This window comes from Protopterus annectens, chromosome 8.part0 (assembly GCF_019279795.1).
Source record: "Protopterus annectens isolate FY-2018-M chromosome 8.part0, PAN1.0, whole genome shotgun sequence".
Classification (NCBI taxonomy): Eukaryota; Metazoa; Chordata; order Ceratodontiformes; family Protopteridae; genus Protopterus; species Protopterus annectens.
This window is the reverse complement of record NC_056741.1, coordinates 804,368,481-804,395,812: the sequence shown is the minus strand read 5'-3', so window position 1 is coordinate 804,395,812 and position 27,332 is coordinate 804,368,481. Positions and strand designations below refer to the sequence as shown.

The window sequence follows — 27,332 nt, the reverse complement described above, 5'->3', positions numbered from 1 at the left end:
GAATGGAGAAAGGATGTTCTGTTGACAATGATGGCTGCAATTTGGGTACAGAGAATGAGCAGGAGAGGATTGGAATTTACTGGAGAAAACTGGCAAAGGAACCAAGGTACTGGGAGCATTCCCTATCAGGGACTGGTATTGGAATATAGGCACACAGGAGAGGGTAGGGGAATCCTAAGTGAAACACCTGTTCTGGTAGAGTTTTTAGTTGAAGCTATAACAGAATCTGCTGTTAAGGATAAAAAGGGGGATAATTAGTAGGGCATACAAAATATTGCACGATAACTATAAGAATCAATTGGAGGAGGATAGAAAATATTGAGAATAGAGATTTGGATATGAAATTCACAAGGAAACAATGGAAGGACGTGTATGACTCTCAAGTATGCAGTGGAGTCTAGAATATGTAGGATTTTTCTTTGAAGTGTTTTGCATATTATTTGTTATCCCCAGCAGACTCCAAAGAATTTTTCCTCGGGTAAATGGTAAATGTTGTAGGTGTGACAGGGAAGAAAACAGTAACTGGGAGCATATGTTTTAGGTGCGTAATGAGTTGGCAGACTTTTAAAAATTGCCTGCAGAGTACTCTGTCTGAAATATTGGGTGAGTGAATTGGTGTAACTAAGGAAGTGATTTTGTTTTTGAGCTCAGACAGAGGATCTGAATTGCGTAGACATAGTAAGGCCCAAGTTTAATTCTAGTGGATGCCAAGAAAGAGCAATTACTAGAAAAGGGGAACTAACATCTAAACTGTATTTTGAAGTAGTGAATAGTGTAATGGAGATAAAAGAACGGGAAGTGGGATCTTTAGAAAATACATGCAGATTAGTGTTTTGGAGAAGGAGTGAGGTTTAAGGGAAGATGGGAATTGAGGAATTTATGTAATGTTTGATAGGTATGATCACATAAAAGAATGTATGTGATGTGTATGTATGTAATTGTGAACATGTTAACATGCCTTGCTTTCTTTTTATATAACTGTATGATTGGCTATGTCTTAAGTGATAATCTTTGAGTACCTTTATTCAATTATGATAGTAAAGAAAACCCCTGCCCTAATCCCGCCCTCTACGACCTTGTCACAGCCACCCAGTTAAACTCATTCTTCATGGACTGCACAGCCAGACTATCCTTCTCCATCCCACCCCCACCCAAATCACCTACCGCCCCTCCACACCCTTATTCCCATTCCCACAAGCACTATAAAAAGACTTCTCAAACTCAAACCCTGTCGCAATGCACCTAACAATCTCCTACCTACCTTCCTCAAACAATCAGCAGACATCATTGCCTATCCGATCTTGATTCTCATAAACAGATCCATTCAAGAATCATATGTCCCCTCTATCTGGTGCCTTGCTTACATCTTCACCCTCCACAAAAGTGCCAGAAATACTGGCACCACCAACTTCAGGCCTATAATCATCCTTTCCCCTCTTTCTAAAATTCTAGAGAAAACCATCCAAGCTCAATTCATGACACAATTAACCCAAAACAACCTCCTATCCCCTACCCCACACAGCTTCCGTCCTGTCCATAGCACCATGACTGCCCTTCTTTCCTTTCTGGAAACCATCAACCATGGGCGCGACACAGGCAAATTTGTATCTACACTATTCCTAGATCTGTCAAAGGCCTTTGTCACCATCTCCCACACCCTACTCATATCCAAACTCTCCACACTACATCTCTCTCTTCATCCTTAAAATCCTACATACCCAACCGCCCACTCGGATCCACAAACCAAAATCTCCTTCAGGTCCACAAACCAGCACAACCTCCTGGCCATCTACTAATGTCCTACTCCTGGGCTAAACAGCGGACCCCCCCCCCCCCCCCACATACGCAACCTTCCAAACCATGCAAATTTCAAATCTGAGCTATTCTCTCATCTAACAGCTAAATGGGAATGCCCATGTCCCGCTCCAACATAAACCCCTCTCAACCCACTCTCTTCTACCCTGCACTGAAATCCTCTCCAATTACTACTACTGCCTCATCTCAACCTAAAACAGTCTCTCCCCTACCTGGGACTGAATTTCTTTCTGCTACTAATTTACTATACTTTCAACAACAACTGGTACTTCTTCCACGCAAAATGGTTCATCTAACCTGCAAATGGATAGTAGCTACTATTTAAAATGTTAACTTACTAAGAGCTTATTACATAATGTCCTCTATAAATGCTGAACTTACCTAACTTGCAACAGTCTAGTAACCTTAATGCTTATAACATAATGTATTATTTTTCTGTAAATGCTTAATGGTTCTGTATGAATCCTTTGTTATTCTTTGTAACTTGCAATATCTTGGAGCTTTTTTCCCCGGGCCTCCACTGAAAAGGGGCTCTTTATGGCCCAGTGGACTTCCCAGGTCATCAAACTTAAATAAAAAAAAAATAATAATGATGGCAGCTAAGGGTATGTGGGAAAAGACTAAGCAAAAGATGATACAAAAATTGAGAAACTGGATTATGTTGATTTTATGGATAGTAAGGTATAAGCATTGAAAATGCTTCTGGTCCCTTTAGTTTTATCCACAGGTCAGGTGTGTTATTAACTGGAGGAGAAGTAATCCATACTTTTGTTTATTTTGCCTTTTGTCTGCACTTAATTAGCTGTTTTTTTTTTAATCTAGGTTAAAAAGGCTCATAGGTAGGTACTTGGTTATTGGTCCAAGGGCCTAAGTAAGCCTAGCCAATAAGGTTCCCTGGCTTACGCCACCCAAGAAAGTTATTTTCCTGTGTCCCTGAATAAACAGCCCTTGCAGGCCTTGAACCCAGCACCCTGAACACCATAGCAACCACAATTTACCACTAAGCCATTGGAGCACTCTAGTTGTAATAAAGGGAACAGATTCATTTCTGTGCCTGCAATTGCTTAAAGAACCCAATAAAGTGCTATTTTTTGATTTGACCAAGAGGCTGTTTTGATTTTTTTTTTTAAGTTTTCTTTACATAAAGTCATTGCTTTTGTGCAACATTTGGTATTGTGCAGTGGTGGTTAGCTGTGCCTTGTATATCTGCAGGTACTTCAACCTGCAATATTTCATATTAAAAAAAAGTGTTTGAACTTTCTTGAAAGCTTAGTTGTGTGATGATCCCTTAGTTTGTGAGCAGAGGAGTATTGTTCCACAAGTTTGAACTGTGATAGTTTACTCAGCATCTAAGCAAATCTCTAGTGAACCCCTCATGTAACACTCTCATGCAGCTCACACAGTAAGCAGCTGGAAACGTGAATTTGTACTTCCCCATTATTGCTCCAGCCACCTTGATGGATATGGGCATCTGAGGCAATGTAGCAGTCATCTCATGTTTATTAACAACCACCTAATCCTTAAGCACTGAGGTAGTGTATGAAAGATGCAGTTCTACAAAGTCATTGGAGGTGAGGCTGTTGTGTACAGACTATGCAAATACCAAACAGTTGTCAGTAACACAGACTGTCATACATTACATACCGTGCATATTACAGATCAAACACAGACCTACCTGTGCAGAGGCTGTTAAAACTAATCTACCTAAACCTCAAAGGCCTTTCAAATGCAATTGTAGCAACAAGTATCCTCAGAAATCTCAAAAAGGCTCAGCTCAAGCAACATGAGGATTGGGGTTGGCATAATGGCTAAAGTGTTTACCTCACAAACAAGAGGTAATGCCTTTGATTCTCACCCAGTGAAATTGGCGAGGCTTTAAATGGTCTACAGTAGCAGTTAGTATAATGCTTACCTATGAACCTGCCATGAAACATGTACCTATAGGTCATGGTGGCTCAACTTGAAAGTCCATAAGGCAAACCTCCAAACAACTCAACGTCCTAGACATAGGGGACTCCATTATGAGAGGTATTGATGCACCACTCACCGGACTGAGCAAGGAGATGGTTACAGTCAATTGACTATTAGGGGTTAGTCTTTGCCACGTAAATAATGTCCTTACACCACAAGTACACATGTGACACGGTCATAGTACATGTGGAAGTAGATGACCCTATGAAGTACCTCCCTGGACTGCATGAAAAGAGACATGTTTGAGCTCTCAGGTTGTGTCCAAGGCAGGTATAAACTTCGCCCTGAGCAACATTTTACCTTCATCTAGAATGATGCCACAATATGAATAAAAAAATTTCGACTTTAACAATTGGCTTTTTGTCATTGAAAAGAGGCACCATATATATTTGCCTGGGAGGAGATGGTAAACAGTCCAAACTGCTTTGCTTAAACTGGCAAAACCGTATCTACTCCAATAAGAGCTTTTATTAGGCAAAATCAGTCTTCAAAGCTTCCAGGGTAATAAAACAAAAGTCAAATAATGTGAATGTTTTGCTGCTCAATGCTATGAGCCTTAAGAAAAAAATTCACTTTATAGGCACACTTGACCCTAGAATGCATCAGTAGATGTGCTGTCACAGAGACCTGGTTCATGAACATTGAAAGCACTCCGTTGGAGCAAGGTTTCAACACCTACCACGCATTCAGACCCAGCACAGTAGATGACAGCACTAACGTTGGTGGGGTCTGTATATTTGTAAAACAGTTTCACCTTTAGACTTGATGGTGAGAATAGCTACTTGGAACTCCTACATTTCCAACTTACTATTAACACAACCCCATAGTATATCATGGCTTAACTGTAGGACCCTTCCTTATTTCACCTTTGTCCCATACTTCCTGCATGACTTATCTGAAAGCCTTAAGCATGCAAACAAATATTAGCCTCCTAGGGGACTTCAAGTACCTCTACACCAACTGTAAAACTTATACAACACCAAATGTATGCCCAGAGGTTTCTGAATTTCATAAATACAAACTCTCTGAGTCAGGTAGTCCGCACCTCTACTAGGAAGGGAGAAAATCCTGCACTTGGTTCTCACCACTGTGGGGCAATTGTGTTGTAACATCCTCCCTAGTTAAATCAGTCATAGTCACCATAAGTCTGAAGCCAGTAGCATCCTTATTAACTCTGTATTCAGAGATTATGCTAGAACTAGTCTACTAAAGCTATGTGAAAACATGGCTAAATTCAGTATTCCCTTCCATGATGATGACCCCTCTATGAAGGCGAAATCCCTCATCTCCAAATTCTGTACAAATGTAAATAGCCACATAGAATCATCCTGTCCCTCTACAAAATAAATATGCCAAATTAAAAATGAACATCCAAATATAAACATAATCGGCAATAAAAAGAGGGAACTTGTTTCAATGTAAAACATAAATGTAACCCTCCAGATTTCAAAAACATTCTTACCATGCTTAACCGAGAACTCTGATTCCTGATCAGCTCAACCAGAGCTAAATATTGGGTAAAATGCTGTTCAACCAAAAGATAACAAAGCCTTCTTTAACTGTAGCCTCAGAAATGCTCAAAATTGTGCAGAGCTAAGAGTAAATCGATGTAATTTTGAGGACATAGCCAATATGCTAGCAGATAACGTTTTATCTCTTACTTCACCTGCCCTCCCCCACATTCCCTGATCAGATAATAGAATTAAAATATCCCAGGAAAAAGCTCTCCAAGCAGTATCAGAGGTCAAGAACTCTACTTCTTTGAAGCCGGACAGCACATAAGGATCCATGCTGGTTAGCTTGAAACAGGACCTTTCACTCCCAGTACAGAGGCTCTTCAGTATTGGCCTTGAATTATGGTTTGTACTGAAAGTGGAGGGATGTAGCAGTCATCACCTGCTCAAATGTCGGGCATAAAACTGACTAAGGCAGCTAACAGAACTATAACTAGTTCATAGAAGGTTGCTAGGCTAACAGCCCTAGAGCCCTTACAAACCTAGACATATTTATCCAGAGTTGCCCCAATTGTTGGTGGTTAGATGAGTGAAGTTCTCAGAGGTGGGCATCTGTGGTAATTAATACCAACATTGGTGCCACTTCAGGAATCAATTTGCGGTCACCCATCCATTGATATAGGCTGCTTTTGAAGAGGGTCAGGGAGGGGCTCTGTTTCACATGAACTGGAAGCTTGTTCCAGAGATGTGGCAGTCTCTGGGAGATGTATCTCTCTCTTCAGCATGACCTGTTTGTATCAGAGGCTAAGGTTAAGATCCTGGAGCAAGTGACTCTAGTGCAGTTTGATTTACGAATGTGTACCATTTCCATTAGGGCCAGATCAGAAACTGCTCTGTAACGCAGGCACAGGTCACCCCTTAGCAAGCTGTAGGAGATGGATTACAGTGACGGAGCTTTCAATCTTTCGCTCAAGGCTTGTTTTGTGTACCCTGTAATTTCTTGGAGCGGAACCTCTGTTGTCTCTCCATTTGTTGCAGGTGTCTGGTGAGATGCATGCAAAAGGGAGCATTGTGTAACTATTGGTCTCTTAAAGCCCTTCTGCCATTAGTATATCACAGCCAGCAACAAGATGTGCAACTGTTTTCAATTCTGTTTTACAAATATTAACCTTTCGTCTGTTGGTTTAATTTGCTGTCCTTAACCATTCCTGCATTGGATCCTGATCAACATGAGGTTCTTCCAAGAGTTTTTTTATACTTGCAACTATATTTATGCATTTTCCACATTTCTTGCCTTCTCATCTGATCCTTCACCTTATGTTTTCTTTTGGCATATTCAGTTGCTACCTGATTTTTATCTACTTCTGGTTTGACTTCCATTCCTGCTTGATGAAGATGTGCTTTTGCTAAACTAAGCAGGGAAGTCATCTTAGACTTATTCTCTTCATGTTTCAAAACTTTCACCACATTTGGGTCTTGTGAGGTCAACATATATGTATGCAGTTCACGATTGCAGATTTATGCATGTAATCAATTTCAAGGAGGTCCATACCTCCTTCAGAATTGGGAATATATATAGTCTTGGTATGCACTAAGTTTTGTAAATCATTTGAGCATGAAGCAACTTTCTTGTTTTCCTGACTAACCTATCCAACACCTTTTGGGGACAGTCAAGGAGGTCCATACCTCCTTCAGAACTGGGAATATATATAGTCTTTGTATGCACTAAGTTTTGTAAATCCTTTGAGCATGAAGCAACCTTCTTGCTTTCCTGACTAACCTATCCAACACCTTTTGGGGACAGTCACTCACTCCAAAACTATCAGTTAGGACAGGAGGAGTAAATTGGTGTATAGTTTTGTGTTTGTTCCTAGATGTCAGTGCTGTTTCCGTATTAATTTTAGTCTTCTAAAATATTCCTTATTAAGTTTTATTCACATTTGTTCATGTTTTATTATTGATCCTTCAATTCCCAAATATTTATGCACTCCCTCTTGCTCGAGTTTTTATGTCACATTCTTGTCCCAAACTGATGTTTTTTTTGGTGCTGCAACTTCCCTGCTTTAAAGGTTGCTTTTGCACATTTATCAAGACCAAATGACATTCTTATATCATCTGAAAAAAAGTTTTGACCACTTGCAGTTATGCTTTCAGTTCATCATCTGATGAATTGTACAGTTTTAAGTCATCTACAAAAAGAATATAAGAAGTCTTTACAATTTGTTGTTTTCTGGGCGCCAAATTGTAGCCGTGACGTAATGTGTTAAGTAGACAGTTTAATGGGTTAAGGTCAAGTCAGAAGAGCAGCTGTGACTCATCCTGGAATATACCCATTTGAATTTTTATCCCTGGAATAATAATTTGTCCTTTATCATGGCTTAACTGCAAAGTGATTTGATAGTATTTCATGGTTGAAATGTAGTCTGTCAGTGTAGGGTGTATCTTATACATTTTTAAAGCATTCTTTTACCCATGCATATAGGATACTGTCCATAGTGATTTTTTCCATGTCCTTGCAGATGAGGCTAGTTAAGTTTATGGGCCTATAATTCCCAGGGAAGTTTGATGGTCCCCTTTGTGCAGTGGGGTTACTATTGCTGTCTTCAATTCTGCTGGAATGCACCCAGTTTGCAGGCTGTGATTAAACAGGGATCCAGGTGGGTCTGCTAGGTCATGTTTTAGTTTAAAAGGCAACCTGGAATGTTGTCTGGTCCATTGATGCTGTGTTTTGGCCTTGGGAGTGCCGATATGACCTGCTGTCTTGAGATAATAGGCTGAGCAGTGGTGGCAAGTATACTTTGGGAGATGACTGGTGGGGACATGGGGTGAAGTTTTCTCAAAATCTGTCAGCTAGCAGGTTGGCTGTTACCTCCAGTTGAGTATGGGAAGTGCTATCCACAACCAGTTCAGTGCATAGCTGGGTATTCCCTTTTAGACCCCGGACATGGTTAAAGAATGCCTTGTGATTATTCTTACCTAGGGAGGATATTTTTCCTTTGTAATTAGCTGTGGAAGATTTAACAAGATCTCTAATTTGTTTGTTAGAGGGGGACTTCTTCCTTTGCTGGGCCAGTTCCCTCTTGTTCCTGCACATTAGTTTCTTTCTGTTGTATAGTTTGTTTACTAGGGATCCACCAGGGTGGCTTGCCAAAAAAACAAGACTTGGGTTTAATCCGGTCAGGTGCAGTTGATTTTATACAACTGCTTTAAGTGGTTATACAGGGCATTGGTATACACCTCTGCATAGGAGTCCGTGTTATCAACATTCGAGGGAGCTTTGAAACTACTTGTACCATCACTTAGTAGGAGGCAATTTGTCTTTAAAAATTCTTAAGCATTTTTGAGCTTGATGGGGTATCTGGTCTTATAATTATTTTGAACGAGACTGATTTATGGTCCTGTCTTACCAGGGAGGACATCACATGGGGGTGTGCAGTGCTCTCCCATGTTGGTGAGTACCATGTCCTGGACATTTGAGCCTCTTGTGGGTGTGCTGATTACCTGTTCCAGAATATTTGCTTTGGCAAAGTCCAAGAATCTCTGAACCATCATGTATGTATGTTTCCCAGTTGATGGTAGTATAATTAAAATCACCCATGAATAAGGTGTTGGGCTGTATGGCAAGTGACTCCACTAAGCCCAGATATGCTTTTCCGGTTTCTTGATGGAGGCCTGTAGCTAGCTATGATGTGGTAGGGGGCTTTGCCTATAGTTAATTGGACATGGAGTAGTTCAAGACTTTTTGAACAGTCTGGAGGTGTACTTATCCTTAATGAAGATCCTTTGGTTCTTTCAAGCTCAATTTGTGGTCTGAATGTATGGAAGGCTTTGTAGCTGTGCACAGCCGGGGTGCTTGCCATGCCTTTGAACCATGTCTCGGTCACTGCACAGACATCAGCATCTTCCATCGTGAGGAGTGCTTCCAAGGAGTGCATTTTCTTGTTTAGACTCATAGCATTAAGCAGCATTACCTTGAATTTATCTAGAGAGGATTTTATGTTGGGAGGTTGATTATTTTGACACTACATAAAAAAGGCACAATAGGGGTGGCTAATGCTTTTGCCAGTATCCAAAAGCCTAGAGGAGATGGGTGCAAACCACCTCTGGCAAAGAGGTGTGGTCTGTCGACCATGTCATCCCAGGGTGACAGATATTTGATCCCCTCGGACTGACACCAGAAGCTAAGTTAATTATTAAAGTCAATCATTTGTGTTTGTATTGTGGCATCATCCTTGAAGAAGGTAGAATGCTTCTTAAGGCTAGGCTTGTACCTGCCTGTGACAGTCTGAGAGCTCAGTCATGTCTGTCTCTTCATATAGTCCAGTGAGGTACTTCTGAAGTCATTGACCCCCCCCACATAGACTATGACAGAGTCATACCGGTACTTTTGGTTTAGTGACTTGAGTACCTGAGTGACTTGACTGATCCTGACATGCAGTTAACTGCAACCTCCTCCTTATCCAGCCTGGTGAGGGAAACATCCATATGTCTCACAGTGGAGTCGCCTATGACCAGTACATTAGGTTTTGTAGTGTTATGTCTTATGGGCTTATTTGGTGAGACACTGGTTTGTCAGCTGTTGTGTTGTGGTTGTTTTTTTGCATTGTTATGTGTCTAAGTGGTTTCTGTTTGGAAGGCTCTGATCTTTCAGTAAGTTACTAGTATCTGCGCATGTGTGGGTTTATGTGTCATGTCATGTTGTTTAGTGTAGAAAGTGTGTGTGTGCTGGCAAGCTGTTTGACATTTGATTTGTCCTTATGTGAGAGTTTTGCCTCCAATTTCACAGTGTAACTACATCTATCATGTAAAGTATTTGTTTGTTTCAGGAGTGCGTGAAGGTCAAGAAGTAAGGAGAGAATTATTTTTGATGTAGGTCCTTTAAGGAGAATAACAACTACTACTAAGAACTAAGCCAACACGGTAGTGCAGAAAGGAGATTTCACCAGTAGCGATGACTGCAAGTAAGGGTATATAAAATAGGTAAGACAGGGCTGGAATTTACTGGAGAACATTAGCAAAGGAACCAAGGTTTTGCTAGCAAGTAACTAGAGAAGGAAAGGTAGTGGAGAGGGATGAAGCTAAGCAGAAGTTTTTTCTACCTTCCCTAGCATGGACTGGTAAGAATATATAGGCAAAGAGAAAGGGATAGGGGATTGTTAATTGAAAGACTGGCTCTGGTAAAGTTTTAGATCTAGAACATAGATTTTACTATTTTTTTAAGGGGCATTAGTGGGTTGTATAAAATATTGCATGATAACTTAAGACTCCGAGGAGGCTAGAAAAGATTGGGAAGAGAGAGTTGAATTGGGAAGAGAGAGTTGAAAGGCAATGTACAAAGCAACGATGGGAGGACATCTGAACGTCTCCAAGTATTCAGTAAAAATCCTGAATTTTTGAGTTTTTCCTCTGAAGTCTTTACATATATATTTTAATACTTCAAGCAGAATTCATAGAATTTTTCCTCAGGCAGATAACAAATGCTGGAGGTGTAATCCGAAAGAATGTGAGTTTATTTCCTGTAGTATACTCTGTCAGAAATGTTAGTGGAGTCAATAGTTATAACTAAGGAAATGATTTTTTTGAGTTGGGATATTGGATCTGAATTGTCCAGATACAAGAATGTGTTGCTGTTGATTGCCAAAAATAAAGGTGTGTGTGTGTGTGTATATATATATATATATATATATATATCTACATACACACACTTGTATACAGGTTTACTTCTAAATTTAAGATTAAAGTTTTGAAACTTCGAAATTTAAATAAAAAAAATAAAAACCTTTTTTTTATGTTTTTGTAGGGGGCAAGCCCCCCCTGCATCCTCACACCCCCTTCTAATTAAATGTACCACCTCCAATATCACACTACAGAGAGAAAAACGGTAAATATACTATTTGGAAGTGAGATATTTAGAAAAGACTGAATTTGTGGGAACAGTACACACAAACTAGTTGAGGATGAAGAATGAAATTTGAGGAAAGTTATTCATCTTAATCCAAACTTATTGTTGGGGGGGTAATATGATTAATTTATCTGCCTACTCACTCATTAGGAATTTAACTTTATGGGATTTACACAAATTTAAACAACTTACATTGATTGACCTTAGGGATAGGTGGGGACTCCCCAAGAGTTATACCACGATTTTGAGACAAATAAGAGAGCTCACCTTATCCTTCATTGATAGGTATCCAAGTAGTGAAGCGGAACATAATCGTGTAGCTGAATTAATACAAACCTTATTGAGTAAAAAAACATATGATTTCTAATGCTTATAAAGCTTTTTCTGCTCAGCTTAATCAAGGGAAATTGATATTTGCAGAATATTGGGATCATCAGGGTACCAACTTAACATTATTTCAGAAGACTATATCAATTAATCTTACCCGCAAGCACTCACCTTTTAAAAAACTTACGTACACTCAATTTATGATTACCAACAACTTATATTTAACTCCGACGCGGTTGAATAAATTTAACCCGAATGTATCTTCCTCTTGTTCTTGTTGCTCCTTCCCACAAGCTGATATTATCCACATCTTATGGTTTTGTAGATACTCTCATAGTATCTGGTGTTCACTAAAAGTGAGATTAGATAAAATGGGATATCATAAATCTACCTTGTCATGGGAGATGGCCTTACTTCATATTACCAGTCTTAAATTATCTAGTTTGAAACTTAAGGTTTTAATCATTCTTTGTCTTCTAATAAAATTTTATATTATTATGCATTGGCTTGATCGCACGAAAATGACATGGGAGGGTTTGAAGAATGTGGCTATCAAGTATATTACTTCCCAGAAATTAATAATTACTGATCCCCATAAGCGAGCATTATACAAGAAGGTATGGGATTTAATTTTTCTTATTTTATCTGACTAAGACTAATCTCCTCTTAGACAATTATCTGGTATCTCCACATAACGCCTAGATTATGAATAGATTTATTTGTAGAGTGATCTGTCGTGTTGGGGTCTACCTACATGGTCTTGTAATTTGGGGTTCCCCCTTAAAATGCCTACATCTCTTTAATGGTTAATAAGCTAACTGAGATACCAGGGCAGAATAGTAATTTTAGGACTTGACCCATTATTCCTTAGCAGTTGGAGGTGTTATGTCAGGTAGCTGGTATCGAATATGCTTTGTCCTTTTTTTATTTTTTTATTTTTTTTGGTCGCTCATGTATATAGGTTAAGATTGTTGTTAACTTTTGATATTGTAAGACTTGATTCCACTTGAGAATGTTGCGTCTTTGTATCTTCATGTTTTTTTATTATTTGCATTATACTTGCTAAAAGTAATAAAATGTGTTTTAAAAAAAAAGAAATTTGAGGAAAGTCATGAATTGAGCAGTTTATGTTGGAGAAAATGACAATTGTTAAAATGCTTACTGCATGAAAATAAAGGAATGTTTTCCCCTTTTATTTTGTGTGTGTATGTGTATATATATATATATATATATATATATATATATATATATATATATATATATATATAATAAATAAGTGTGTGTGGTAATATATTTCTAGGACACTTTTTTGCTATGGACATTTTAAGCTGTAACGTGGAGGATTATGAGTGGGTCGCCAGTCATAACCAGCAGTATGTCTGACTCATGGATGCCAAGCAATTCACTCACAAGGTGTGAATTTTGGCATCCATGTCGAGAAAATATAACTGGTTATGATTGGAGATCTAGTCATAATTCTTTATAGTGCATGGAACTTTATCTGTTCCATGTACTGCTGGTTACAGGAAAAAAAATTGCCAAGTGTTTTGCTGGCTTTCAAAGGACAGTGCAACACTTTCTATTCCAAAAAGTCAGGGACAGATTACTTTCACAGACGGCAGGCAGAAACAAATCTTTTTTTTTTGTTTTGTTTTTATTCTGCCACTGTGCTTTGCTGGTCTGTACTGGCAGAATAAATTGATACATAGTCTTAACAACTGAAGCAGGAGGCAGTTAAGAGCGAGTCGTGTACTATAGAAGCTTTTAGCTGATTTGGCCTTTTCCAGCTATCTGAACGTAATCATTGGGCTTCATGGACTACATAGCATTTATTTCTTTTTCTTTTTGTGCAACCTAACACTGTCTCAGCTGTCAGCAGAAAAGAATCCAGTGCTATGATTTGTACAGAGGAATGGAAAAGTAAGAGCAAACCTTATGTAGCCTTTCCTATTTTTTATGATGTAAAATATATCCAAAGTGGAATACTGATGTGCTTCTGAAAAAAAATTCTTTTGAGACGCATTATCAGTCATCTGGTTTAATGTGTAGTCACTTTGACAATAGCCCCACATCACACTCTTCAGGTAAAGTTGGGGGTGATAATTCAAGGTGCAGAATGTTGCAATTTTAAATTTATATCCTAGTACACTTGTCTACTGTTCACGTTTTTATAGAATGCCGAGATTTCTACTTCATGTATTTGGTCTGTTGCTCATAAAATTGTTTTCTGGCAACTCTATTTTGAAGATTGAAGTCACTAACTGATAAATATGAGTTTCAAACTTCATGTCCTAAGATTAAGAGAGTAATGTTTAAAATCTATCCCTGATTATGTTCCTTTGCCTGCCCACCCCTCATTAATTTTGTCTCTGTCTAGAATTCTTGCACTAAGAAGTTGAAAGGTAAACCAGTAGGCATTCTATTTTGAGATACAATTTTAAATATTACCTGCTGTGTGGTGGTTGAATTAATACTGGGAGTTGAACTTTGTCTGTTTCTAATGTGTGGCTTATTTTATTCAGGAAAATTCAGTAAAGGCGAACATTGATAAGAAGTTTTCAGCCCATTATGATGCAGTGGAGGCAGAGCTGAAGTCAAGCACTGTGGGTAAGGAGACAGAAATTGTACCGCACACTTACATGCTTTGCTAGTTTTTTTTACTATAATGGGGATCTTGCACTTCAGTATAGTGTTCTAACTCTGTTACTGGAAGATTTGTATTGTTTATTTATGTAAGCAGTTTCCTTGTAGTTTCTTCACCAGTTGTTACAATGTACCATCTGTACTTTATTGCAACAGCAACCCAGGGAAACGATTAAACGTGGCACCTGATGAAACAATAAAATTAATCTCAGCATGTTGAGTATGGTAACATCCTAATATTGCAGCTAATTGTGAAGAAAATAAGGCATGGTCTGTGGCTGGGTATAGAATATTCTTTGTATTTTTGTATGTATGAGGGTAACATTAGTGCAGTTCTGAGCAAGTCATCCCTGAAAGAGGTACTTGTACTTAGTGGGTTTACTATGTTAACAGATGAAGAATAAAAAAACTAAGCACTGATCCTTGCTTTGTAACTCTGCCACCTGCCTCATTATGTTCCATTTACTCTGTTTTATGCAGTGCAATTTAGGTTGTGAAACTTTTGCATTTATGCAGTTTGGGGCAGGTTGGAATGACTGTATTTGGCTAAATATGCCTGTCATCTGAAAGCTTTTTACAGTGAGAAGAATAAGTGTTTGCCCCCATACTTACCTAGGGGAGTTCCATCTCCCTGAACATATCATTTCCAAGTGTATTGTACCATAAGGGTAGGAAGATGGTCTTCCTGCAGTGACCATGAGTTTGATCAATCTTGCACCGTATTTCAGCAAGTAACCTACATCATGTTAATTGTCCTGGTTTCACTGCTTCCTAGGAAGTGCACCCCTTGTGAAAAAATTGGGGAGCAAAAAAAAAAATTGTTCCAGGCACTATTATAAGCAGGCAAAAGTAGATGTACATTTTTTTTAAATCAAAGAGGTTCATAGGTATATACCAGGCTAATGACCACAGGAGACTTCTTAAGCCTAGCCATAGATCCCAAATCTATTCAAGTTTTGGCACACTAGAGGTTATTTTAAGGGATGTATGTAAGCTGAGACATGGGTAGTTAAACATTTCCACATTTTTATGATTGGAACTGTAAGCATTTGCCAAAAGGTACCGCACCTTCAGCCATCTGCACCTGTCTAACATAGCTAGTGTCCAGTTTTGGTGTGGCTCTCTTGCAGTTTCTGCCAATGTGAACACAGTTCAAGCAGGAACACTGCTTATCATTTAGCAGATGCTGTTCATGCAGAAGTACCCATCGCCTATGTAGCCTGCTTAGATTTGCAAAGGCTGCTGTTTAGTTTCCTGCAATAATACAGCTTTGATTTTAAGATCAATTCAAATGTTTTTTGATGGGGGAATTTAAACACTTCACATTCAATGCAACCATATGTATGAGGGGGGAGTGCTTGGTGGTCTTTAATAGATTTGACTGGATTACAGAAACTGCGTCTACTAACCATATTTAAGAAATGGTGCTTCTCAACCAATTTCTAAATGGTCATGGGGGGATGGAATGTTAGGGTAAAAAGAAAATGACAGATCGTTACACTTGCACCTCCACAGTATCCAAAATGTAGGTTACTTTAGAAACTGATATTGAAGGCAGAGATTCCAAAAGAAAAATATTCCCCCACCCTGGCTATTTAGATGGGGGGATGTCTTGCAAAAACTTTTTACTAGCCATGAAGGCAGAAAAGGAAAATAATCAAAACTCTTTGCACTACCATTAGCATCATAAATGGTGTAACCCAGGCCAATGAAATATTTGTATTATTCAGACAGTCATACGCATTTAGACTGCAGTAGTGGGTTTGCATTGACATACTTTGTACATGAGCTATAATTACACTCACATTGAGAGCTTGTATCAAAGTAATGCAGGATTGCCAGCACTAAGTGTTATGCAAAATGGCATCAGTGCATTGTACTGTGCTAAGAGGGGACCATTAACACAGAGGTTATGCTAATGAAATTAGATAGTGCCATTGTCCATTGATCAGTGTATTGTCTGTGCATATTGATATGAGTTGTGCATCAGTGTGAACATGAAATGTTTGACCTGTGTGCTAGTATGCATGGCATGTGTACACAAGTGGCACTGCGGAGGACTGGTATTTTGCTCAGCATATGATTTAGAAATGTATGCCTATGTACCTGGGTCCATCATATTTTCCTGAAGGTGACCCACTATGTAGCCATTTTTGTCTCCGCTGCTGGATGGTGGTGATGGGGGGGAGGGCAGGATTTTCCTATTCCTGCATAAGGAATTTAGTGAGTGTCTTCTGGGCCAGTATCATGACCTTTTCAAGGTGAACACCAAATACAGACTGGGCTAGATGGTTTACTGGTGCCATGAGCATCACCTTTGCTAAGCAGCAATGCCATAATCTGTATGAACTAAAGTGGTGCCGTTGGAAGGTGGGGTATGTGTCAGGATGGACTTTTACTGTGAATGAAAGTGAGTTGTTTGTGGCTGGCAGATGTTCGTCGTCTTCCATTGCTGCAGTCCTTACTATTGGGTATAGTCCGCATCCAGTCGGCCCGAATACCAGAGTAGGTCATGGCGCATTAGACTGACGCCAGTACGTCAGGATACTAATGCGCATGACCGGCGTCATATCCTCAGTCTTTTTTGCCGCGTGGTCCGATGCAGAAGCAGTTTAGTGCAGGTTGGCGTTCTGAGATATTTCCGAAACCGGAGTTTCAGACCGAATCAGAGTTGGCTAAGTACCAACATTTTTGTTTTTTCTTGCCTCAGTATTCAACCGGATGTCAGAAAAAGTGAATAACTGTATTTCTTGTGGGAAACAGATACCGCATAAGGATTTCCATACTTTGTGTATACCTTGTTTAGGGCCTGAGCACGACGTTGTTGGTTGCCGCTCTTGTGCTAGGTTTAACAAACGCACTATTAAGAGGAGGTTAGACTGTGCCAGGTTAGTGTTTGGGAAAATTATAAAATGCCGCCGGATGCTCCAAGAAGCGCAAGGACAAAGGTTGAAGAACCGCAGTCCCGGACGCCGGTTCTTTAGGAGGCTCAGTGGAGCCGGAGGTTTTGCCAGGAGTTTCTATGGAGTCTTCGGCAGAAACTTTACTGTTACAGGATGTCCCATCTCAGGAGGCAGGCCAGGCTGAGGGGCTTCTCAGGTACCTATTCTTCCCTCTTTTCCCACAGTAGTTAGAGCCTCTCCTTCTGTTGCTAAAGCTTCTTTTAGAGGTAGGCCTATTTCAGCTTCAGTGGGGGCTTCTCCTAGCTTTTCGGGTTCTGTACCTAAGAAACATATGCTTAAAATGGCAGAAGATTTGATTACTATGATTAGAGGTTCTATGGGCCCTCCTGCTAAGAGGCCTAGGGTGGAACCGAGTTTGCCAGTTTTGAACAGGGTTCAGAGGCTTCTGAGTCTTCTGGATGATTTGCAGGAGTATCCTCCTTATTCTGATTCTGATGTGGATGATGCCACTCCTCGGCTTCTCCTCCTGAGGATTTTTCATTTTCAGAGACTCTGCATTCCATGAGGGAGCACTTTAAATGGGAAGGCCAGGATTACTCTGATTCCAGGAAGAGGCTTAGGGAATTCTTGTTTTTACCCCAGCATAGGCCCTTAGCTATACCTCCTGTGTTGACTGTGGTGGAAGATGTTTTTGCAGAGGCTTCCCTGAACCCTGATTCTTTGCCTCCTGCTCCTGTTAAACCTGATAGGTACTATAGGGTGCCCAAGCTCATAAGTATTTGTTTAAGAGTCCTAGGGCGGACCCAGAAACTGTTTCTCAGGGGCCTAAAGGTGTTAAAGCCTCTGTAGTTAGAAATCCTGTTCCCACTGACAGAGGCGAGGGCTTTGGATAGGTGGGGTAAGAAACTGTATACTTCTTCCACTCTAGCCATGAGAGCATTGAATTGTCAGTTTCACATGCTGAAATATCAAAATTATCTCCTTTCTCAATTGAAGTCTAAGGTGGATGCTTTGGCGGAAGGTATTGAGTGTAAAGAATTGCTGGATTTGGTTTATGTGTCTGAACAAGTGGGCAAGCATTCTTTGCAATGTGGCTTTGATGCTGTGCAGGCCTCCTCGAGGGTGGCTGCCACTAGTTCTGTTCTTCGCAGGCATGCCTGGTTGAGGGATCAGAATTTGGCTGAGCATGTTAAGACAAGGATTTTGGATGCACCTTTACAGTCTGATGTGTTGTTTGGTTCGCCTGTGGAAACAGTTTTAAAGAAAATGGAGGACAAAGCTAAGTCTATGCAAACTGTTAAGGATTTTTGCAGGTACAGCCACAAGTTTAGTAGAAATTGGCCTGCTAAGGGGTGGACATATCCTGCTTATGACTCCCAGTCTAGGGGTAGGTCTAGACGTGGTAGGGGCAGGGCTCAAGGTTCTTTTAGATCTAGAACAGGGAGTTCACCTGCTCAGACTTCTGGTGAGGGCAGGGGTCAGTCCTTTCGTAAGCAGACCCAATGACCTGCCTTTTCAGCTGCCGGTAGATTCTCGTCTGGCAGCTCCTTTAGGAGGACGACTGTCTCTTTTCAAAGAAAATTGGGATTTAATTACTCAAGACAGATGGGTGTTGGACATTATTCACCACGGTTACAGGTTTTATTTCCATACAATGCCCCTTTCAAAGGCATGCCAGCCTCCTCCACACAGAAAAGAGGCTCACAAGCAAGTTTCTCAGTTGCTCGAATGGGGCCATTCAGCCAGTCCCTGTATCAGAAAGGGGCCTAGGATTTTATTCCGCATGTTCCTAGTACCAAAGAAGGGGAACACGTGGAGACCAATTTTGGATTTATCTCTCCTCAACACTTATCTGGACATTCCCAAGTTCAAGATGTTGACGTTACAACAGCTTTTACCTCTGCTGGGCAAAGATCACTGGATGGTAACTTTAGATCTCAAGGAAGCTTACCTTCATGTGCCTATCAGGCTAAGTTGCAGGAAGTATCTGCGGTTTCGAGCTGGAGATTCTCATTATCAGTTCTCTGCATTGCCCTTTGGCTTATCTAAGAGTATTCACAAAGGTTCTGGCTCCAGTGATAGCTTACTTCAGGCTACAAGGAATTCAAATCTATCCTTACTTAGACGACTGCCTGATTCTGGCTCAAGACAAGGAAGACCTTCTACAGCATCTGGAATATGTTATAGCAGTGCTAAGATGCCTAGGGTATTCTGTGAACGAAATAAAGTCCAGTCTAGTACCCTCTCAAGACATGTGCTTTCTGGGTGTAAGACTGAATACAGCAGCCCAGATGGCCTTTTAACCCCGGACACACAAATGAGTCTATCACTTTACTTCCTTCAACTATCTCATCAGTCCGTGCTGACTGCAGGGACAGTCCTTCAAGCATTAGGGTTCATGGCATCTTGTATTCTGGTGCTTCCCAATGCCAAACTGCATATGAGGAAGTTACAATGGTATCTCAAAATGTATGGACACAGCACTGCCAGGATTTAGACACTGTCATTCCCATAATACCTTGCCTTCACAGAGAATTTTGTGGTGGGCTCAGGAATGTCACCTAAACAAGGGACTCTCTGTGACCCGGCCAGAGGCGAGTCAGATTTTAACGACAGATGCCTCGGACATTGCTTGGGGAGCTCATCTAAATGGAAAGTGGATACAAGACAAGTGGCCTGCCAGACTACAGCATCTACATATCAACATGAAGGAGATGTTAGCAGTCCAGTTCGCTTTACTGGCTTTCAAGGAGTTACTTCTTCCAGGACAGGTGTTGATTCTAACAGACAACACAACTGTCATGTGGTACATCAACAAGCAAGGGGAACACATTCTTATCCTCTATGCAGGCAAGCAATGATTTTATGGGAGACTGCTAAGCTTGCAACTAACTCTTCAGGCAAGGTTTCTGCCGGAGCACAGAACTCCTTAGCAGATGTGTTAAGCAGACAAATCATGGATCCCCACGAGTGGAAACTGGATCTTCATGTATTTCAGACATTGACAGTGTCATGGGGAACTCCAGACATAGATCTGTTCGCTTCTCCACTAAACCACCAGCTGCCAAAGTATTGCACAAAGGGGTTTCATCACACAGCTTGGAAAGTGGATGCTCTATCTTTCAGTTGGGAAAATCTTCATGTGTATGCCTTTCCACCTCTGCCTCTTCTTCCAAAGGTACTATTAAAGGTCAGACAGGACAGGCCAAGGATGATTTTGATAGCTCCAGATTGGCCTCGGCAACACTGGTACCCACTACTACGGAGTCTGGTAAAGAAGCCTCCATGGCCTTTACCTCTGATTCCTCATCTGTTATCTCTGAAGGACGGTCATCTGCTCAATGTCAAGCTTCACTCTCTTCATCTAACAGCCTGGCATATTCTGTGTTGAAACACAGCAGGTCTCAACTTCCTCAACAAGTTTTAAATGTGATTATGGAAGCTAGACGACCTAGTACAAGGAGAGTGTACGCTGCAAAATGGAAGAGATTTTTATTTTGGAGTACAGCAAAGAATTTGGAGGTTTCTGAGCCTAATTTGGGTGTGGCTCTTCAATATCTTATCGAGTTATTGGACAAAGGGTTGTCCTTCTCTTCTATTAAGATTCATGCTGCAGCAATTTCAGCTCACTATGATTGTGACCCACCTTTGTTTTCACATCCTTTGTTCAAGCAGTTTCTTAGAGGGGCAAAGAATATAAGACCCCGAGCTCCTACTCCTGCTTGGGATCTCAATTTTGTGTTGGAAAAACTTACTCTACAACCTTTTGAGCCTGCGGCTACTGCTGAATTGAAATATTTGTCATGGAAGACTGCTTTTTTGTTGGCTATTACTTCTGCAAGAAGGGTGTCTGAGTTGCAGGCCCTTATGGCAGTCGAGCCCTTTTTGATTTTCCATAAGGATAGGGTATCATTACGCACTAATCCTTCCTTTATGCCTAAGGTGGTTTCTAGTGTGGCTTTAAACCAGACTATTCATTTGCCTACTTTTATGCAGACCCCCAAAATAAAGGGGAAAAGATTTTGCATACTTTAGATGTACACAGGCAATTATTACTTAAGCAGGACTAAGGATTTTAGGCAGTCTCAGCAGTTGTTTGTTTCTTTTGCTTTGAGTGAGGGCAAGCCTGTGTCAAAACAAACTATTTCTAGGTGGATTGGCTTTTGCATTTCATTTTGTTATTCCCATCATGGCAAGGAGGTTCCAGCTGGGATTAGGCCTCATTCCACTAGGGCTACTGCCACTTCAACAGCATTTCTACGGGGTGGCAACTAAGGATATTTTGGAAGCAGCTACTTGGAGTTCAGTGCATACTTTCTCTAAGCATTATCACCTTCCTATCTACTCTAAGTCTAGGGCTGGTTTTGCCACAGCTGTTTTGCAAGGTATGTTGTCAGCTCCTGCTTCTTTATGATTTGCCAGCCTCCCTTACCTCTGCTTTGGGATTCTAGGACTGCAGCAATGGAAGCATAGTACAGTTTTGTACCTACCATAAATGTAGATGTTCTAGGATTCCATTGCTGCAGTCTCCCTCCTTCCCCTCTGTGTTTAGGGGTGGTAGTGTAGGTGAGTTTACCTGCTTATATTTTTGTATATATTGTTCATGTTTTGGTGCAGGTATTTTGGGCCTTGTCTTTTAGGGTCTTCTGACATCTGGGGCAAGAAAAGACTGAGGATATGGTCATGCGCTCTGGTATTCGGGCCGACTGGATGCGGACTATACCCAATAGTAAGGACTGCAGCAATGGAATCCTAGAACATCTACATTTATGGTAGGTACAAAACTGTACTTTCTGCTAGCTTGTCTTACCCAGCCTTACACCTTCTCAACTGCCCGGAAATGATCCTTCCAATTCTCAACAGTCTTTTCTCTTATTCAGAAAGACTAAGCCAATAAAACAGTTGTTGGAATAAGGAAGCTCACCCAAACTGCCACATTGACATGCAGTTTGTGGCTACACTGCTTGAGGAAAATGTGAAGAGTTCCTCTGCTTCTCGTACCTCATTAATGGAGACAATTTATACTATTACTGCCACAGTTTTAAGTGGTTAGCATAAAAATTCTGTTCAACAATGGTCATGAAGTACTAAACACGATTTTGATCAACATGAGGCAGGCAATACAAAACAAGATGATGCTCAGCAACTATTAGGCAATGCAGTACAAGGCAAAGATTAACAGCACTTCTCCATGCCTAGTTATGCTTGTATTTTCAGGCTCTTAACCATGGTAAAGCATGGTGCCCAGATACTTCATGAGTGGGATTTTGTGCTGAATCTGCTACTGATTGGAGACCGTCCTGGAAGGATATTTCCTTTGGGTGATGATGCCAAACATCATTGTGTAATAACTCATTGGGGCACAGATCCATTGATGGAGGTTTATTTTGAGTCCCACAAAGCAAATTTTAGATTTTCGTCAAGCTTTAGTAATAGCAAGTCCTTGGCCCCGTGGTCTAATTTCTTGAATTCAGAATTAGTGGCATATGTCAAACATTGCAGCTCAGGAAGTTTGCACTGTAACTTCCATTGGGCGGAGCCTAAGCTTTTTGATACAATCAAATTATTTTCTCATATTTCAAATAAATGTTCATATCTCTGGAACCATAGGGATTATGAAAGAAGTATAAATGGCAAACACTTCAACACAAACCTTTTCTTATAGTGGCAGTATTTTTTTAGGTTCTAGGTGTTTAAACGCATTAACTATTACATTTGTAAAATTTTGTAAACAACTTACTGTATCTCAGCAACCACTCAAGTTACACACGTACTGTCAGTAGCATTTTTCTCTTGGATATTTTTTTCCCTTTCTCTCTGGTGGATGCTTCACTCTCTTCCCCTTGGTGACTAGCTTGTCTGCTTCTCTACAACTTGAGGCTCAGTGTATGCAGGAAAACTGCCCCTCCTGTGCTTTGTGGATGACACAGATGGTGACATGGAGGAAGAACAGGTTGCTGTAGAGAAGGGACAGCGTGAGTAAATTTCAGTGCACTGAAGTTGGAGTACACATAGTAGAATAGTCAAAGAGAGTGTTTTCAGGTGATACCTGTTCCTCTTCTCCATTACCTAAATCCAAATCTTTAAACGGAGGTAGAGTTCTTTTTCCAACCTCTCTGGTCATGGCTAGTTGTTCAGTTACCTTTTGTGATGTTCGTGGGATGGTGGGTAATTTGTGGATTAGTCATCATGGAGTGGTTACAGTGTTTACCACATCCTTTTGACATAATCTGTATGGTGCAGATCTGCAGGCTTGCCCACTCCACAAAACAGAGTCGGATTAATTTTTTCTTTTTTTCCTCTGGGTGGTGTGTGTTCTTTGAAAACTAGCCCAAAGTCAGACGTTGTGTTTAGGTACCCCAAAGTCAGACGTTGTGTTTATATACAAGAGAGGTCTTGTTACCCTTAAAGGTGATATTAATTTGTTCCCGGAGAAGGGTGTGGAGACTTATGCTGCTGTGCTATGTGTCTTGTACTTAGTTTGTGTTTATGTGCCTGTGGATTATGAAATAGTGCCATTTTCTCCTTTCCTTATGCCTTAGTTTTCCATTAGTGCACCCGGAATTCCCCTTTTTTTTTTTTTTTTTTTTTTTTTTGAGGTGTCAACTGCTATCGTGATTGTTCTTGAACCAAACATGGTCTGGATGTGCATTCATGTAAAATGTTGGTCTCTTTGGTGGCCCACCTGAAGGGAGGCACTGTTACATCTACCTACAATAAAGGTGTTAGCCACACTAGAATTGACCTTTAGTTGCATTTTATAGGCAGTGGTGTCTGGCTTCTCGGACGTTAAATGCCACCTTTTTGCAAAATTTGGCTGTAAAAGGAATGTGTCTCCTCTAACCGTCTCTGAGATGTACTTCTGGAACTTGTTTAAAGTCACCAGGTCTTGCATAATCAGCAACGTGTTCTGCAGGGTAGAAAGGAAGTACTCCCCTATTTAACTAAAGTCCTGAAGAAGTAAAACTTCATGGAATGTCTTGTAACTCTTTACAGGTGATATGGTCTTTGATAACATTCGGGTGCTCAGGGTCATAGAGAATTATCTTCGTTCCCTCTGTGGTGGGAGGATTGGCTGGTGAACTACTTGACCACTTCCCATTTTGACACCTTCCCAAAGGGACTCCCTGGAGAATTCTGTCACCATGACTGAATTTAACAAAGCTTTATCATTATTGATCCCATGGTGGATGGGATCCCATATTAATTTTACAAACTGATGTCCCTAGTCCAGAAATGGGTGCTACTGCATCTTTTTAATGAATGGTTGCCTTCTGGTATCATATGCCCAGATTTGTTGTTAATTGCTATAAAGTACATTCACAAGAAGGATAACAAGCATGGTCTGGCTAATTGGCAACCCATTGCCATTTTCAACAGACTGTAAACTGTTCTTCAAAATCTTGCAGCTTTAGCTGTAACCATTGATGAAGGTCCTGTTGGTGTTAGGTTTCTATGGAGGTTCTTGGGTATCCACGTCAGGATATGCTTTTTTCTGGACTCTATCTCAGAGGTGTCTTCTGCCTGTTTTCTGTTTGCACTTTTTCTCTCCTGCAACATCTCCAATGCATTTGACATCATTTGTCATTGTCAACTGCTAGCCATCCTGGAGGCTTATGGCTTTGAGTACCAGTTTTGCACACTCCTCTATTCCATATACTCTGCCTCTTTGCTTATGCCATTGATCAGCAGTTGAGGGGGGGTCAAGGCTGCCCATGACCAAAGGTGGTGGTGAAGGCTGCCTCTTGAACCACATATTCACCCTTATGATAACATGCTGTGGTATTTTAAGTTTAGAAGTACCTCACTGCTTGTCTCACTGCTTTTAATGGTATGTGATGTTACCTACCCAATTTTGGGCCTTCACTGATGATCTCACCATCCTTGCAGAAAATGATGGATTCTCACTGTCATTTGTGACGGGTTAAGGAGGGTGCTCATATTTGCTGGTTTGCAGCAAAACCTTACCAAATGTGTTTGGTTGTGTCCGGTGCATGTATCACTTTCACTTCCCGGAGGGCCATTTCTGTGTTGGGGAATTCCCTTTAGTTCTGAAGCATTCATTAGCGATCATTCAGGCAATCTGCTTACTAAGCTGTCATGCAAACTACCATTTTGGAAGACATTCCATTTAACTTTCACTAAAAAGATTTACCTCCTGACTGGTTGGTTGTCTTTTGTTGAGCTATACTGCCCAAGTTTAGACAAGCTACTTTCCTTTCCTCCATGTTCCAATTTTTCTGGGTTTCCCATCTCAATCCAGGCTGCAGGGCTATTGCTTTAAATTCCCAGGACAATGGGGGCAATTGAAATGTTGCATCCTGGGGTATTCTTTCATCCTTGTTTTTATACTGCCTCCTGACCCATTTAAAACCATGAAATTTGTCTCCCTTGGTCAAGTTGCTTTATGCAGGTTTTCCACACTTCTGGTCCAGTGATTTGTCCAGCAATGGGACTTTGTATTTCTTCTTTTGAGCTTAGGGAGAGGTAGGCCAGATTGTTACATGGAGAGATGACTTTGAACCCCTTACTAGCTGTTTGTTAGTATTCCCAAGTTATGGAGGATCATGCCATGGAATGTGATCAAGACCCCACATCAGAAGTCTAGTTTGTGCCAATGGCATAGTCCAACTTTTTTTTTTTTTTTTTTTGTGGAGGACTTCCCTGGCCAGTTTGTTTGTCAGTTCTATCTCTGGACATCAGATCCCCCCTACCCTCGTACATTGTGGATGCTCTTGAAGGATAAGTGTTCTCCTTTGTTGTACCATAGGTCAGAGTCCCTGCTGATGTTCTAAAGTACTTCAAACATTAGTTGTGGCTCAAGGACTGGAGGAGGTACTGCTGCTTGACTTGCTCTACTTTGACTTCCCCTTATTGTTATTTCTTTGGTTCTTGGTTTACTGGAACTAGTTGTACGTTATTCTTGATTTCTGTTTTTTGGTGTTTGTGAGATTTTGTTGTTTGCAGGATTTAGGAGTTTGAGAGAGATGGGTTTATTTGCTTGTTTTTATGTAAAACCAGTATTCTGCTTTGCATAGTTCCCTTTCTCAGTATGGAGTGATGCACTTCTTTGCTGTTCATACATGTGGAAGGTAGAGACAAGCCTGACATGAGAGCTTGAAATTCTCAAAAAAACAGCAAAGCTAAGAGCATCATGTTTTGCATATTGCTTCCATGCATGACATCCTACAGAATTGGCCTCCAAGTATTCTGTTGTGCATGGTTTGCTTTTTCAGTATGGAGTGGTACCCTACTTTGCTGTTAGTACTCGTGTATTACATGTGTGACACAGAGAGAAGCCTGACCTGCTGTGACAGTGGGAGGCAGAGGTGTACTTTAAGCATTTTACTTTTGGAGTACTTAAACCTTTTATGTTGTATTATGTACAGTGTTGTATTCTAATGCTCAATAATGATTGCTTTGTTTTATTACTTTTGAACAGCATCAACTGACCATGAAAGGGTACCATGGAAGGTATGAGTGCCTCTCTTGGCAGCGTGGTGAGCATGGTGTCTGTGCCAGTCTACTGTGCAAGTACGATTGTGTTGTACAAGAAGAGGAGGAGGAAAGGCTGCAGTCACCTCAGTCAGTGCCAGCTGCTACTGCTGATGCTTAGTTGCTAGCATCCACCATATCTGCACCTCAGCAGGGGGGGGTGCTTCTGATTCCTCTCAGGGGGTCTGGGTAAAATGTTCTTCTGTTAAGGCAGACCAGAGGAGTCTGGCTTCCTGGTATCAGTTGTAAAGCTCGGTCACTACCAAGATGCACCAGGAACTGCATGTTCACCGTGGCAACATGGATCAGCATCTTCTAGTGGAATTGGTGGATTTGCACGGCCAACAGCTGTCACCTGACAATCCTTCAGAGAAGCAACCAGCCCATTACATTGACCACCTGGATGAGTGATACCTGGGTTTGTTGCCCTGTACACTGGGCTGACATGTAATCATGCCAGGAACTCACTCTGTTCTCATCCAGGTGTGTTTCCTCCCTTATGTGTCTCTCCTTATTCATTGTTTATTTGTTGTCTAACCCTGTTTATCTCTGGTTATCCATACTCTGTGTGTGTCTGTGTGTGTCTGTGTGTGTCTGTGTGTGTCTGTGTGTGTCTGTGTCTGTGTGTCTGTGTGTCTGTGTGTCTGTGTGTCTGTGTGTCTGTGTCTGTGTGTCTGTGTGTCTGTGTGTCTGTGTGTCTGTGTGTGTCTGTGTGTGTGTGTGTGTGTGTGTGTGTGTGTGTGTGTGTGTGTGTGTGTCTGTGTGTGTGTGTGTGTGTCTGTGTGTGTCTGTGTGTGTCTGTGTGTGTCTGTGTGTCTGTCT

At 40.9% G+C, this 27,332-nt stretch overlaps 1 protein-coding gene across 1 annotated transcript in view; it reads left to right on the top strand.

Annotated features, from left to right (window-relative positions):
• FAM50A (family with sequence similarity 50 member A) overlaps positions 1-27,332 on the top strand; it is a 575,383-nt gene that overhangs the window by 28,771 nt on the left and 519,280 nt on the right. Inside the window, exon 2 of the mRNA XM_044080267.1 lies at positions 13,992-14,076. Coding sequence (XP_043936202.1) covers positions 13,992-14,076 — 85 coding nt within the window. The remainder of the gene's footprint in view (positions 1-13,991; positions 14,077-27,332) is intronic.